Genomic DNA, 13,303 nt, shown 5'->3' with positions numbered 1-13,303 from the left:
CTCTCAGGTCTGTTCTATGTGATAAATTAGTGAAGGTCTGCTCTATATGTGATAAATTAGTGAAGGTCTGCTCTCAGGTCTGTTCTATGTGATAAATGAGTGAAGGTCTGTTCTCAGGTCTGCTCTCAGGTCTGTTCTATATGTGATAAATTAGTGAAGGTCTGCTCTCAGGTCTGCTCTCAGATCTGTTCTATGTGATAATTAGTGAAGTTGTATATGTGATAAATTAGTGAAGGTCTGTTCTATATGTGATACATTAGTGAAGGTCTGCTCTCAGGTCTGTTCTATATGTGATAATTAGTGAAAATCTGTTCTCAGGTCTGCTCTATGTGATAAATTAGTGAAGGTCTGTTCTCAGGTCTGTTCTATGTGATAAATTAGTGAAGGTCTGTTCTCAGGTCTGTTCTCAGGTCTGCTCTCAGGTCTGTTCTATATGTGATAATTAGTGAAAATCTGTTCTCAGGTCTGCTCTATGTGATAAATTAGTGAAGGTCTGTTCTCAGGTCTGCTCTATGTGATAAATTAGTGAAGGTCTGTTCTCAGGTCTGTTCTATGTGATAAATTAGTGAAGATCTGTTCTCAGGTCTGCTCTCAGGTCTGTTCTATGTGTGATAAATTAGTGAAGGTCTGCTCTCAGGTCTGCTCTCAGATCTGTTCTATGTGATAATTAGTGAAATTCTATACGTGATAAATTAGTGAAGGTCTGCTCTCAGGTCTGTTCTATATGTGATAATTAGTGAAAATCTGTTCTCAGGTCTGTTTGTGATAAATTAGTGAAGGTCTGCTCTCAGGTCTGTTCTATGTGATAAATTAGTGAAGGTCTGCTCTATATGTGATAAATTAGTGATGGTCTGCTCTCAGGTCTGTTCTATATGTGATAAATTAGTGAAGTTCTGCTCTCAGATCTGTTCTATGTGATAATTAGTGAAGTTCTATATGTGATAAATTAGTGAAGGTATGTTCTATATGTGATAAATTAGTGAAAGTCTGCTCTCAGGTCTGTTCTATATGTGATAATTAGTGAAGATCTGTTCTCAGGTCTGTTTGTGATAAATTAGTGAAGGTCTGTTCTCAGGTCTGCTCTCAGGTCTGTTCTATGTGATAATTAGTGAAGATCTGCTCTCAGGTCTGTTCTATGTGATAATTAGTGAAGATCTGCTCTCAGGTCTGTTCTATGTGATAATTAGTGAAGATCTGCTCTCAGGTTTGTTCTATGTGATAATTAGTGAAGGTCTGCTCTCAGGTCTGCTCTATGTGATAAATTAGCGAAGGTCTGCTCTCAGGTCTGTTCTATGTGATAAATTAGTGAAGATCTGCTCTCAGGTCTGTTCTATATGTGATAATTAGTGAAGAACTGTTCTCAGGTCTGTTCTATATGTGATAATTAGTGAAGATCTGTTATCAGATCTGTTCTCAGGTCTGTTCTATGTGATAAATTAGTGAAGGTCTGTTCTCAGGTCTGCTCTCAGGTCTGTTCTATGTGATAATTAGTGAAGGTCTGTTCTATGTGATAATTAGTGAAGATCTGCTCTCAGGTCTGCTCTATATGTGATAATTAGTGAAAATCTGTTCTCAGGTCTGCTCTCAGGTCTGTTCTATGTGATAAATTAGTAAAGGTCTGCTCTCAGGTCTGTTCTGTGATAATTAGTGAAGGTCTGCTCAGGTCTGTTCTATGTGATAATTAGTGAAGGTCTGCTCTCAAGTCTGCTCTCAGGTCTGTTCTATGTGATAATTAGTGAAGGTCTGCTCTCCGGTCTGTTTGTGATAAATTAGTGAAGGTCTATTCTATGTGATAATTAGTGAAGGTCTGCTGTCAGGTCTGTTCTATATGATCATTAGTTAAGGTCTGTTCTATATGTGATAAATTAGTGAAGGTCTGCTCTCAGGTCTGTTTGTGATAAATTAGTGAAGGTCTGTTCTATGTGATAATTAGTGAAGGTCTGCTGTCAGGTCTGTTCTATGTGATAATTAGTGAAGGTCTGCTCTCAGGTCTGTTTGTGATAAATTAGTGAAGGTCTGTTCTATATGTGATACATTAGTGAAGGTCTGCTCTCAGGTCTGTTCTATATGTTATAATTAGTGAAGATCTGTTCTCAGGTCTGCTCTCAGGTCTGTTCTATATGATAATTAGTGAAGGTCTGCTCTCAGGTCTGCTCTATGTGATAAATTATCTAAGGTCTGCTCTCAGGTCTGCTCTCAGGTCTGCTCTATGTGATAAATTATCTAAGGTCTGCTCTCAGGTCTGTTCTATATGTGATACATTAGTGAAGGTCTGTTCTCAGGTCTGCTCTCAGGTCTGTTCTATGTGTTTGAGCAGACACACATTGTACAGCAGCATTTAACCCTTCATCTGCTTCACTGAACTTGGTTCCCAATTAATTTTGAGTTAAAACATAAGCAACTGATGATATTTGCTGTTTGTTCCCGCTCCTCTCCCTTACCATGATCGTGGCTGCAGCGCTGACCCAGACCCAAAGTGATGTCATCGGAGGGCTTCCTTACCTCTCCTCCTGGAGAAACAGAGGGATGAGAGGTGCTGGAATCTGTTGTTTTACAGGGTCAGCCAAAGTAGAACGCGCCCCTGGAGCAAATTAGGGTTAAGTGCCTTGCTTAAGGGCACAGACAGATTTTTCATCTTGTCAGCTCGGGGATTCGAACCAGCGACCTTGCAGTTACTGGCCCAACGCTCGAACTGCTAGTCTACCTGCCTCCCTGTACGCCCTATATAAAGACAGTAAAGACACCCACCTACACAGCTTGATAGTCAAAAAGACATAATTGACCTCTACTGTAAAAGTCTGCTTTAAGAGCATCTCTAACGCTGTGTCCTCGAACTCTATTGGTCCTTGTCCTCTATTGGTCCTTGTCCTCTAACTCTATTGGTCCTTGTCCTCTAACTCTATTGGTCCTTGTCCTCTATTGGTCCTTGTCCTCTATTGGTCCTTGTCCTCTAACTCTATTGGTCCATCCTAGTATAGCAGTCTGTGAGAGGAAGACTGTGGAGATTAGATATCCAGCGACATGTTGACAAGTTAACAAAGCTCTCGTACGTTTTCAAGTCTTGAGGAAAGTCACTCTCCTGAGGAAAATGAACAGTCCAAAACACGAGTCCAAGAAAACATGAACACACACAACAAATATGATAACATGATTTGAAAATGTATGCACTCACTAAAACTGTAAGTCGCTCTGGATAAGAGCGTCTGCTAAAAGACTAAAATGTAAATGATTTTCACAAGAGCTCTTTCTCCAAGTGACCAGAGGATTGTCACTCGGTGGTTGCCCTGAATAAGGGCAGGATTCAGTTCAACACAGATTCAAAGTTGAACACACGTTTAAAAGCGGACGGCAGTGTTCTGTTAGATGTTGTTTATTTGTTTGGGTCTGAATCCCAGCCGAAGTCAGACTGTAATGGTCGGTGTAAACGGAAGCTAGTCCTCAGGGGAAGGGAGAATAAACAGCTCAACCCAGCAAAGCCCTGGACTGTGTATCAAATGGCACCCTATTCCCTATAGAGTGCACTGCTTTTAACTTTGAGCCAAGCAGGTAGTTAACTTTATAGGGAACAGGGTTCCATTTGGGACAAAGCCCTGGTCAGACTTCAGGGCTCTTCTCTTTATGCAGTCTGACCGGAGAGGAGACAGCTAGCTAATTACAATGGTGTTGAATAATTCAAACAATGCAGTCACTCTGGCTGACACACAATGGACCCAGAGTCGCCTCGCTCCGACACTCTACCCAATGGACCTGGACTGCAACTAAAGAGGGTTAATTTGTCTAGAGCCCTCTCTGTGTCTTGCAACAGACCATTCCAGTGACTGGCTGGTTGGCTGACAAACCATCCGACTCCAGGGGACAAACCATCCGACTCCAGGGGACAAACCATCCGACTCCAGGGGACAAACCATACGACAAACCATACGACTCCAGGGGACAAACCATCCGACTCCAGGGGACAAACCATCCGACTCCAGGGGACAAACCATCCGACTCCAGGGGACAAACCATCCGACTCCAGGGGACAAACCATCCGACTCCAGGGGACAAACCATCCGACTCTAGGGGACAAACCATACGACTCCAGGGGACAAACCATCCGACTCCAGGGGACAAACCATCCGACTCCAGGGGACAAACCATACGACTCCAGGGGACAAACCATACGACTCCAGGGGACAAACCATACGACTCCAGGGGACACCCTATTTTGTCGTACACATGCCAGTCATGCCTTGCAGAAAAACCCAACAGAAGTTGAGGGAGAAAGGCTGAGAATAGTTTGGACGTCTTTCAAATCGCCCTTCTCATAACATCAGGTAAACTACATTGCACAACAAACTGTCGCTTCACAGTGGTTGGACCCAATCAGGTGTACAAGGTGGAGAAAGAGAAAGAGGCTGTTACCTTTGGCTGTAGTGGATCCTCCATGACGGTTGGTGGACGCAATCTGAACAACGGAAAGGTGGGAGGAGAGCTACTTATCAAGACATAAGAGACATGACATGAGACAATACCTTCCTATATCAGTATATCAAGATGTCAAAATAACCTACAGTATGATTACGAGACAACTTAATGTTCACGTTGAAAAATAAAACATCTTAGAGGACCACAATGGAAATAAGACTGCGGGCTCTATGGGATTTTTTTCTGTATGTAATGTCTTCCGGCTGGAGCAGCCTATTACTTCTATTATCACATGAACCCCCAAAAAGAGAGAAATTACACAGAGCGAGAAGCAACATACTGTCTCACCTGGTGACTGGAGTCCATCCCAACATTCTGTCTCACCTGGTGACTGGAGTCCATCCCAACATTCTGTCTCACCTGGTGACTGGAGTCCATCCCAACATTCTGTCTCACCTGGTTACTGGAGTCCATCCCAATATTCTGTCTCACCTGGTTACTGGAGTCCATCCCAACATTCTGTCTCACCAGTCCATCCCAACATTCTGTCTCACCTGGTTACTGGAGTCCATCCCAACATTCTGTCTCACCTGGTGACTGGAGTCCATCCCAACATTCTGTCTCACCTGGTTACTGGAGTCCATCCCAATATTCTGTCTCACCTGGTTACTGGAGTCCATCCCAACATTCTGTCTCACCAGTCCATCCCAACATTCTGTCTCACCTGGTTACTGGAGTCCATCCCAACATTCTGTCTCACCTGGTTACTGGAGTCCATCCCTGTATAAGAGTTTCTGGAGCTGCAGTCTACTGGTGGAGTCTCCTCTCGAATGAAGTCTGCCATCTCTATACCCCCACCAGGGTCCCTGCGCACGCACGCACGCACACACACACACACACACACACACGTTTCAGTTAGGGAAATGTGGCACTCGGACATTTGACCGGAAGCATTTTAAGTTACCGGATATTTGATACATTTACCGGACTCATATGCATTGGATGCGTAACCTGATAAGGGAGTCCACCCACGCTGCTCAGAATGACAGATTCATCTTAACAGAACATGCAACTCAAGGATGCAACAGTGTTGCGTCCTTCTTACCGAATTCCAACGCGCACTCCGAAGACGTTAGAATAACTGTCCACATTTTACTTTTCCTCAGCCAACAAGACGAGTAACGAACAGCAGAATTACTAGCCTATGTCAAATCTACTATCGCCCATAGTAGAAAAGTTGACCTATTCTATTGGTCAGCTTGTCGAGAAAGGAATAGCCTTTTCCAAACAGACTCTGGGATAGTCGTGGGACGATAGATCAACAACCAGTAGGCCTCAGCTACACCAGAAAACCCTGTTAAAAAGCAATGAGGCTGATGCGACAGATCAGAATGTTTTCCTTAAAAACTATTATTTATTTACATAAGCACAACAATGTGCACAAGGCAGTAAGCTACGCGCTAATGTTTGTTCCATAATGCAATTAGCGGTAAAACACTGTTTCCGAAAGCGCACCGCACTTCATGTGACAGATGAAAAATATCCATTCAAAATGTAGAAAGAGGGGAGATCTAAAGATGCAACAACTAGCATCCTAATATGACTAGGATTGAAGATTAGCTACTGGACAATGGAATAAAGTTTTTTTTGAAAACCATTAGAACATGAGAGAAATAGGCTACTGGTTTCAATGGCATATGGACGTCTCCATAAAATAATGTTTGCTAGGCTACCATGAAGCAAGGTAAGACACCCCTCATAATATGAAGTAAAACGTTCAGGTTTCAAACAATTAAGTATATGTTTTCAACGTGCAAACTGCCTCCAGCTCATTGCAAAGTGGTGTGTGATGCGTTTAAGCCTGCCTACACTGTAAAACTTGTCTGTAATTTCAACAGTAAAACACTGTAGAATGCACAGTAAAATACAGTAAATATGTTTTACAGCATTAATACTGTAGATTGCACTGACTGCCTTACGGGTAAAAAGCTGAAAAATACTGTTATTAACTGTAATTGGAAGCTTCCTGTAAAAATTACTCTAACATAATGTATTTCTTTAAAAAATGTAAACAGGTAAGTTGACTGAAAACACATTCTCATTTACAGCAACGACCTGGGGAATAGTTACAGGGGAGAGGAGGGGGATGAATGAGCCAATTGGAAGTTGGGATTAATAAGTGGCCATGATGGTATGAGGGCCAGATTGAGAATTTAGCCAGGACACCGGAGTTAACACCCCTACTCTTACGATAAGTGCCATGGGATCTTTAGTGACCACAGAGAGTCAGGACACCCGCTTAACGTCCCATCCGAAAGACAGCACCCTACACAGGGCAATGTCCCCAATCACTGCCCTTTGCAGTAATAGCTTATGCCTACAGTAGATTCACATGATCCGTTTCAGGAGCCAACCTCATGCTGTCAGTTGAGACACTTGAAGCTCAGACTATTTTAGTAAATAGCTGGCACACTAACCCATCTACTGCTGTGGTGGAGGGCAATATACTGCTGTGGTGGAGGGCAATACACTGCTGTGATGGAGGGCAATACACTAACCCATCTACTGCTGTGATGGAGGGCAATACACTGCTGTGATGGAGGGCAATACACTAACCCATCTACTGCTGTGGTGGAGGGCAATACACTGCTGTGGTGGAGGGCAATACACTGCTGTGGTGGAGGGTAATACACTGCTGTGGTGGAGGGCAATACACTGCTGTGGTGGAGGGCAATACACTGCTGTGGTGGAGGGCAATACACTGCTGTGGTGGAGGGCAATACACTGCTGTGGTGGAGGGCAATACACTGCTGTGGTGGAGGGCAATACACTGCTGTGGTGGAGGGCAATACACTGCTGTGGTGGAGGGCAATACACTGCTGTGGTGGAGGGCAATACACTGCTGTGGTGGAGGGCAATACACTGCTGTGGTGGAGGGCAATACACTGCTGTGGTGGAGGGCAATACACTGCTGTGGTGGAGGGCAATACACTAACCCATCTACTGCTGTGGTGGAGGGCAATACACTGCTGTGGTGGAGGGCAATACACTGCTGTGGTGGAGGGCAATACACTGCTGTGGTGGAGGGCAATACACTGCTGTGGTGGAGGGCAATACACTGCTGTGGTGGAGGGCAATACACTGCTGTGGTGGAGGGCAATACACTGCTGTGGTGGAGGGCAATACACTGCTGTGGTGGAGGGCAATACACTGCTGTGGTGGAGGGCAATACACTGCTGTGGTGGAGGGCAATACACTGCTGTGGTGGAGGGCAATACACTGCTGTGGTGGAGGGCAATACACTGCTGTGGTGGAGGGCAATACACTGCTGTGGTGGAGGGCAATACACTGCTGTGGTGGAGGGCAATACACTGCTGTGGTGGAGGGCAATACACTGCTGTGGTGGAGGGCAATACACTGCTGTGGTGGAGGGCAATACACTGCTGTGGTGGAGGGCAATACACTGCTGTGGTGGAGGGCAATACACTGCTGTGGTGGAGGGCAATACACTGCTGTGGTGGAGGGCAATACACTAACCCAGATACTGCTGTGGTGGAGGGCAATACACTGCTGTGGTGGAGGGCAATACACTGCTGTGGTGGAGGGTAATACACTGCTGTGGTGGAGGGCAATACACTGCTGTGGTGGAGGGCAATACACTGCTGTGGTGGAGGGCAATACACTGCTGTGGTGGAGGGTAATACACTGCTGTGGTGGAGGGCAATACACTGCTGTGGTGGAGGGTAATACACTGCTGTGGTGGAGGGCAATACACTGCTGTGGTGGAGGGCAATACACTGCTGTGGTGGAGGGCAATACACTGCTGTGGTGGAGGGCAATACACTGCTGTGGTGGAGGGTAATACACTGCTGTGGTGGAGGGTAATACACTGCTGTGGTGGAGGGCAATACACTGCTGTGGTGGAGGGCAATACACTAACCCAGATACTGCGGTGGTGGAGGGCAATACACTGCTGTGGTGGAGGGCAATACACTAACCCAGATACTGCGGTGGTGGAGGGCTCTCATATTTCTCCCTTTTACCTCTCCTCTGCTCTCGTCGGTCTACACGCTGCACTGTTCTCCTCTCCACACCACTGTCCTCTCCTCTCCACACCACTGTCCTCTCCACACCACTCTCCTCTCCTCTCCACACCACTGCTCACTCCTCTCCAAGCTGCTCTGCTCTGCTCTCCTTCAGGAATGTGAGAATGATTGACTCTACAGGGGTTTGGGCAGTAAGTTAATAAGCTGCGACCTCACACAGTTTTCGTTCCTGCTAAATGTGAACTAGGCCTATTTCCACTAACAAAAATGTGTTTGTTTGCCAAAGTCATCCCCTTTCCTCACTGATCTCATGGCCTTGAGGTGAAGAGGTAGATAGCTAGCTGAACTGATTTGCACTGCAAACATGCATGTCAAACCTGTTCACTTCGTCTCCACAACAACAGATAAACCTTTGACCCTGGCCCACAAACATCTAGCTTACTTCACACTGCCAGATAAAATTAAACCCATGATTCAACTCTGATTTTAGGGTCTAGGGTCAGGTCAGGTGCCCTAGTATCCAATACACCACAGCCCTACAAGAGATAAAAAATACATGTTTATGATAGTGAAAGTTAGAGTAAGAAAATGTACCCCCACCAACATCAACCGTGAACCGGAGAGCTGACTAAAGGTGTCAGCATGCTTCAGTTCGGCTGGCGCCTAGCTGAACTCGGCTCGCCGAACCCAACGAGTGACCTCGCATAGTCCCTTAAAAAGACCTTCGCTTTAAAAATGAGAAGAAAAAAAGCAGCAACCGTACGGTTTGTCCATTTTAAGATGCCGTAGCCAGTCCTCAAAATAGTCCGAATTAATCTAAGAAAACTCAAGAATTCTGTAATTAATTTTGACGTTTTTGCCGAAGAGATCTTATGTCGCGCAATTTTATATCTAACGCAGTATTTTTCACTGATAAAATGTGCATGAAGACAAGTCGTCTCTCATTGAATGACAACAAAGACTATTGCAGAATCCCTACTGTTGACTAATCCCCGACCAAGAGGCGTAGACTTCGGTTCCAAACTTAGGCTTGCCTCCAGAATATTTTTGATGTGCCCTAAAAGCCCCCCCAAAAAACCCCTCACCAAAGTCCAAAACGAACAATAATATATTATCTGCACAAACTTCACCGAACTGTTTCAGCTGGGAAGCATGAAGACGCCTTAACTGACCCTGGTCCGTTACTGTCCTCCTGGCGTGTGGCGCTGCCCTCGTTGGCCCCCTCAGTGCTGGCCCCGCTGCCCTCTTTCCCCTTGGCCCGGTGCTCTACCACCTCTCCCTCGTCCAGGGCATGATGCAGCCGGTAGTTTACAGTCTTCAGGAGCAGGAACATGCCAGCTATCACACCACAGTAGATCCCCACTATCACCATGGTGGGTGGGAGCGCCTGGGGGACACATATTTTAGTGATTTAGCAGACACTCTTATACAGAGCAATTTAAAATCAGTGCATTCAACTACAGTAGAACTTGATTGTCCCTCCAAGGACGGATTTTTGCTTTCTTTCAATAGTAGAACACATCTCAGAAAACCCTAAAAAGACACAGTGCTGTAGTCTTTCCCTCCAGTAATGAGAGTTCAACGTGTCAGTGCTTTGTGTTAACTGGCCAGGGATTGAACCCGGGTTGTCTGCAAGACTGTGTTAGCTCAGAGAGCCAGCAGGTTTCAGGTCTTGGGAAAAGTTATTAGTGATTAGTCATCACGTCAATATAGTGAACTATACCTCTGCTACATTCCCATAACAGATGTTCAGTCAGTGCATTTATTTGCGTAACACCAGTGATGCTCAGACACTCTCCTGATTTAGACCACAGTTACTTCAGCAAGTGAAACAGACCTCTCTCCCTCTCAATTTAAAGGGCTTTATTGGCATGGGAAACGTATGTTAACGTTGCCAAAAGCAAGTGAAGTAGATAGTAAACAAAAAGTGAAATAAACAATAAATATTAACAGTAAACATTACACTCAGAAGTTCCAAAAGAATAAAGACATTTCAAATGTCATATTATGTCTATATACAGTGTTGTAACGAGGTGCAAATAGTTAAAGTACAAAAGAGAAAATAAATCGACATAAATATGGGTTGTATTTACAATGGTGTTTGTTCTTCACTGGTTGCCCTTTTCTTGTGGCAACAGGTCACAAATCTTGCTGCTGTGATGGCACACTGTGGTATTTCACCCAATAGATATGGGAGTTTATCAAAATTGGATTTGTTTTCCAATTCTTTGTGGATCTGTGTAATCTGAGGGAAATATGTGTCTCTAATATGGTCATACATTTGGCAGGAGGTTAGGAAGTGCAGCTCAGTTTCCACCTCATTTTGTGGGCAGTGTGCACATAGCCTGTCTTCTCTTGAGAGCCAGGTCTGCCTACGGCGGCCTTTCTCAATAGCAAGGCTATGCTCACTGAGTCTGTACATAGTCAAAGCTTTCCTTAAGTTTGGGTCAGTCACAGTGGTCAGGTATTCTGCCACTGTGTACTCTCTGTTTAGGGCCAAATAGTGTTTTTTTGTTAATTCTTTCCAATGTGTCAAGTAATTATCTTTTTGTTTTCTCATGATTTGGTTGGGTCTAATTGTGTTGCTATCCTGGGGCTCTGTTTGTGAACAGAGCCCAAGGACCAGCTTGCTTTGGGGACTCTTCTCCAGGTTCATTTCTCTATAGGTGATGGCTTTGTTATGGAAGGTTTGGGAATCGCTTCCTTCCCGTGTAGCTCAGTTGGTAGAGCATGGCGTTTGCAACGCCAGGGTTGTGGGTTCGATTCCCACGGGGGGCCAGTATGAAAAAAGAAATGTATGCACTCACTAACTTTAAGTCGCTCTGGATAAGAGCGTCTGCTAAATGACTAAAATGTCAAATGTTTTAGGTGGTTGTAGAATTTAACGTCTCTTTTCTGTATTTGGATAATTAGCGGGTATTGGCCTAATTCTGCTCTGCATGCATTATTTGGTGTTTTACGTTGTACGCTGAGGATATTTTTGCTGAATTCTACATGCAGAGTCTCAATTTGGTGTTTGTCCCATTTTGCAAATTCTTGGTTTGTGAGCGGACCCCAGACCTCACAACCATAAAGGGCAATGGGTTCTATAACTGATTCAAGTATTTTTAACCAGATCTTAAATTGGTATGTAAAATTTGGTACGTAAAATGTTATGTTCCTTTTGATGGCATAGAAGGCCCTTCTTGCCTTGTCTCTCAGATCGTTCACAGCTTTGGGGAAGTTACCGGTGGCGCTGATGTTTAGGCCGAGGTATGTATAGGTTTTTGTGTGCTCTAGGGCAATGGTGGACCTTTTATGGAAAACCATTATATTTGTCTTACTGAGATTTACTGTCAGGGCCCAGGTCTGATAGAATCTGTGCAGAAGATCTAGGTGCTGCTGTAGGCCATCCTTGGTTGGGGACAGAAGCACCAGATCCTCAGCAAACAGTAGACATTTGACTTCAGATTCTAGTAGGGTGAGGCCGGGTGCTGCAGACTGTTCTAGTGCCCTCACCAATTAGTTGATATATATGTTGAAGAGGGTGGGCCTTAAGCTGCATCCCTGTCTCACCCCACGGCCCTGTGGAAAGAAATGTGTGTTTCTTGCCATTTTTTTTTTTATCAACAAAGCATGAGAACACTTAGCCTTTGTTTTGGTTTGTTTGTTTGTTTGTCAATTAGGGTGTGCAGGGTGAATACGTGGTCTGTCGTACGGTAATTTGGTAAAAAGCCAATTTGACATTTGCTCAGTACATTGTTTTCACTGAGGAAATGTACGAGTCTGCTGTTAATGATAATACAGAGGATTATCCAAAGGTTGCTGTTGACGCATATCCCACGGAAGTTATTGGGGTCAAATTTGTCTCCACTTTTGTGGATTGGGGTGATCAGTCCTTGGTTCCAAATATTGGGGAAGATGCCAGCGCTAAGTATGATGTTAAAGAGTTTAAGTATAGCCAATTGGAATTTGTGGTCTGTATATTTGATCATTTCATTGAGGATACCATCAACACCACAGGCCTTTTTGGGTTGGAGGGTTTGTATTTTGTCCTGTAGTTCATTCAATGTAATTGGAGAATCCAGTGGGTACTGGTAGTCTTTAATAGTTAATTATATTATTTGTATTTGATCATGTATATGTTTTTGCTGTTTGTTCTTTGTTATAGGGCCAAAAAGATTGGAGAAGTAACTATTCGTGTTGTTGTTTGTTTAGTGCTGCCATGGAGCATTCAGAGAATCACTCACTCTCTCTGCCATGACGCATTCAGAGAATCACACTATTTATACCCTCCCTGTCACATATCCTGACTTAAATCAAAGCAAAACCACTGCTAATCAATCACAGAATTGGCCTAATTACACAACACCAAGCAACTGGACTGAGTAAAATTTAAATTGTTAACAACTGAAAAGTTGAAAGTGGAGTACATATAAAATGCTGTTTGAAAGTTCACTAATTTACATTTGGTTGTGCAGATAGCGTTTACAGTAACATGTTATGAGGGGAGGGGCAGGTATATTTTTTAATTAATCCTACTCTCCAGCCATTCCAAAATATCGTTATTTTTTTTTTATTTGAATGACAACATTTCCTAGAAGTCTGTTTTTGTGCTGGCTTGCTGACAAGCTGGGTCAGCTTGAATACCTGGTAGATCTTGACACCAGTATACGAGAGACAAGACATACATTGTTAGCTAATAATAGACTGAGATAGATTAGATTGCTGTCAATGTGTCTTGGGGGGAGGGGGGAGAGAGGAGCTAGCTAGCTAACGTTCATTAATGGAAGACAGATATTACGTTAACTATCTAGTCGAGCCACGACTTGTTGCCCGGGGGATTGGTTAACCAAACCTGGTCGGGATTA

At 44.2% G+C, this 13,303-nt stretch overlaps 1 protein-coding gene across 1 annotated transcript in view; it reads right to left on the bottom strand.

Annotated features, from left to right (window-relative positions):
- Positions 1-13,303, bottom strand: part of LOC311145293 (pecanex-like protein 1) — a 63,871-nt gene that overhangs the window by 49,794 nt on the left and 774 nt on the right. Inside the window, exons 2-5 of the mRNA XM_084181527.1 lie at positions 9,626-9,840; positions 5,168-5,273; positions 4,405-4,447; positions 2,442-2,510 (exon numbers count right to left, since the gene is read on the bottom strand). Coding sequence (XP_084037653.1) covers positions 2,442-2,510; positions 4,405-4,447; positions 5,168-5,273; positions 9,626-9,840 — 433 coding nt within the window. The remainder of the gene's footprint in view (positions 1-2,441; positions 2,511-4,404; positions 4,448-5,167; positions 5,274-9,625; positions 9,841-13,303) is intronic.

The sequence above is a fragment of the Coregonus lavaretus genome (assembly GCF_964263955.1).
Source record: "Coregonus lavaretus genome assembly, chromosome: 18".
In the NCBI taxonomy this organism is placed as follows: domain Eukaryota; kingdom Metazoa; phylum Chordata; class Actinopteri; order Salmoniformes; family Salmonidae; genus Coregonus; species Coregonus lavaretus.
This window is presented reverse-complemented; position numbering and strand designations above follow the sequence as displayed.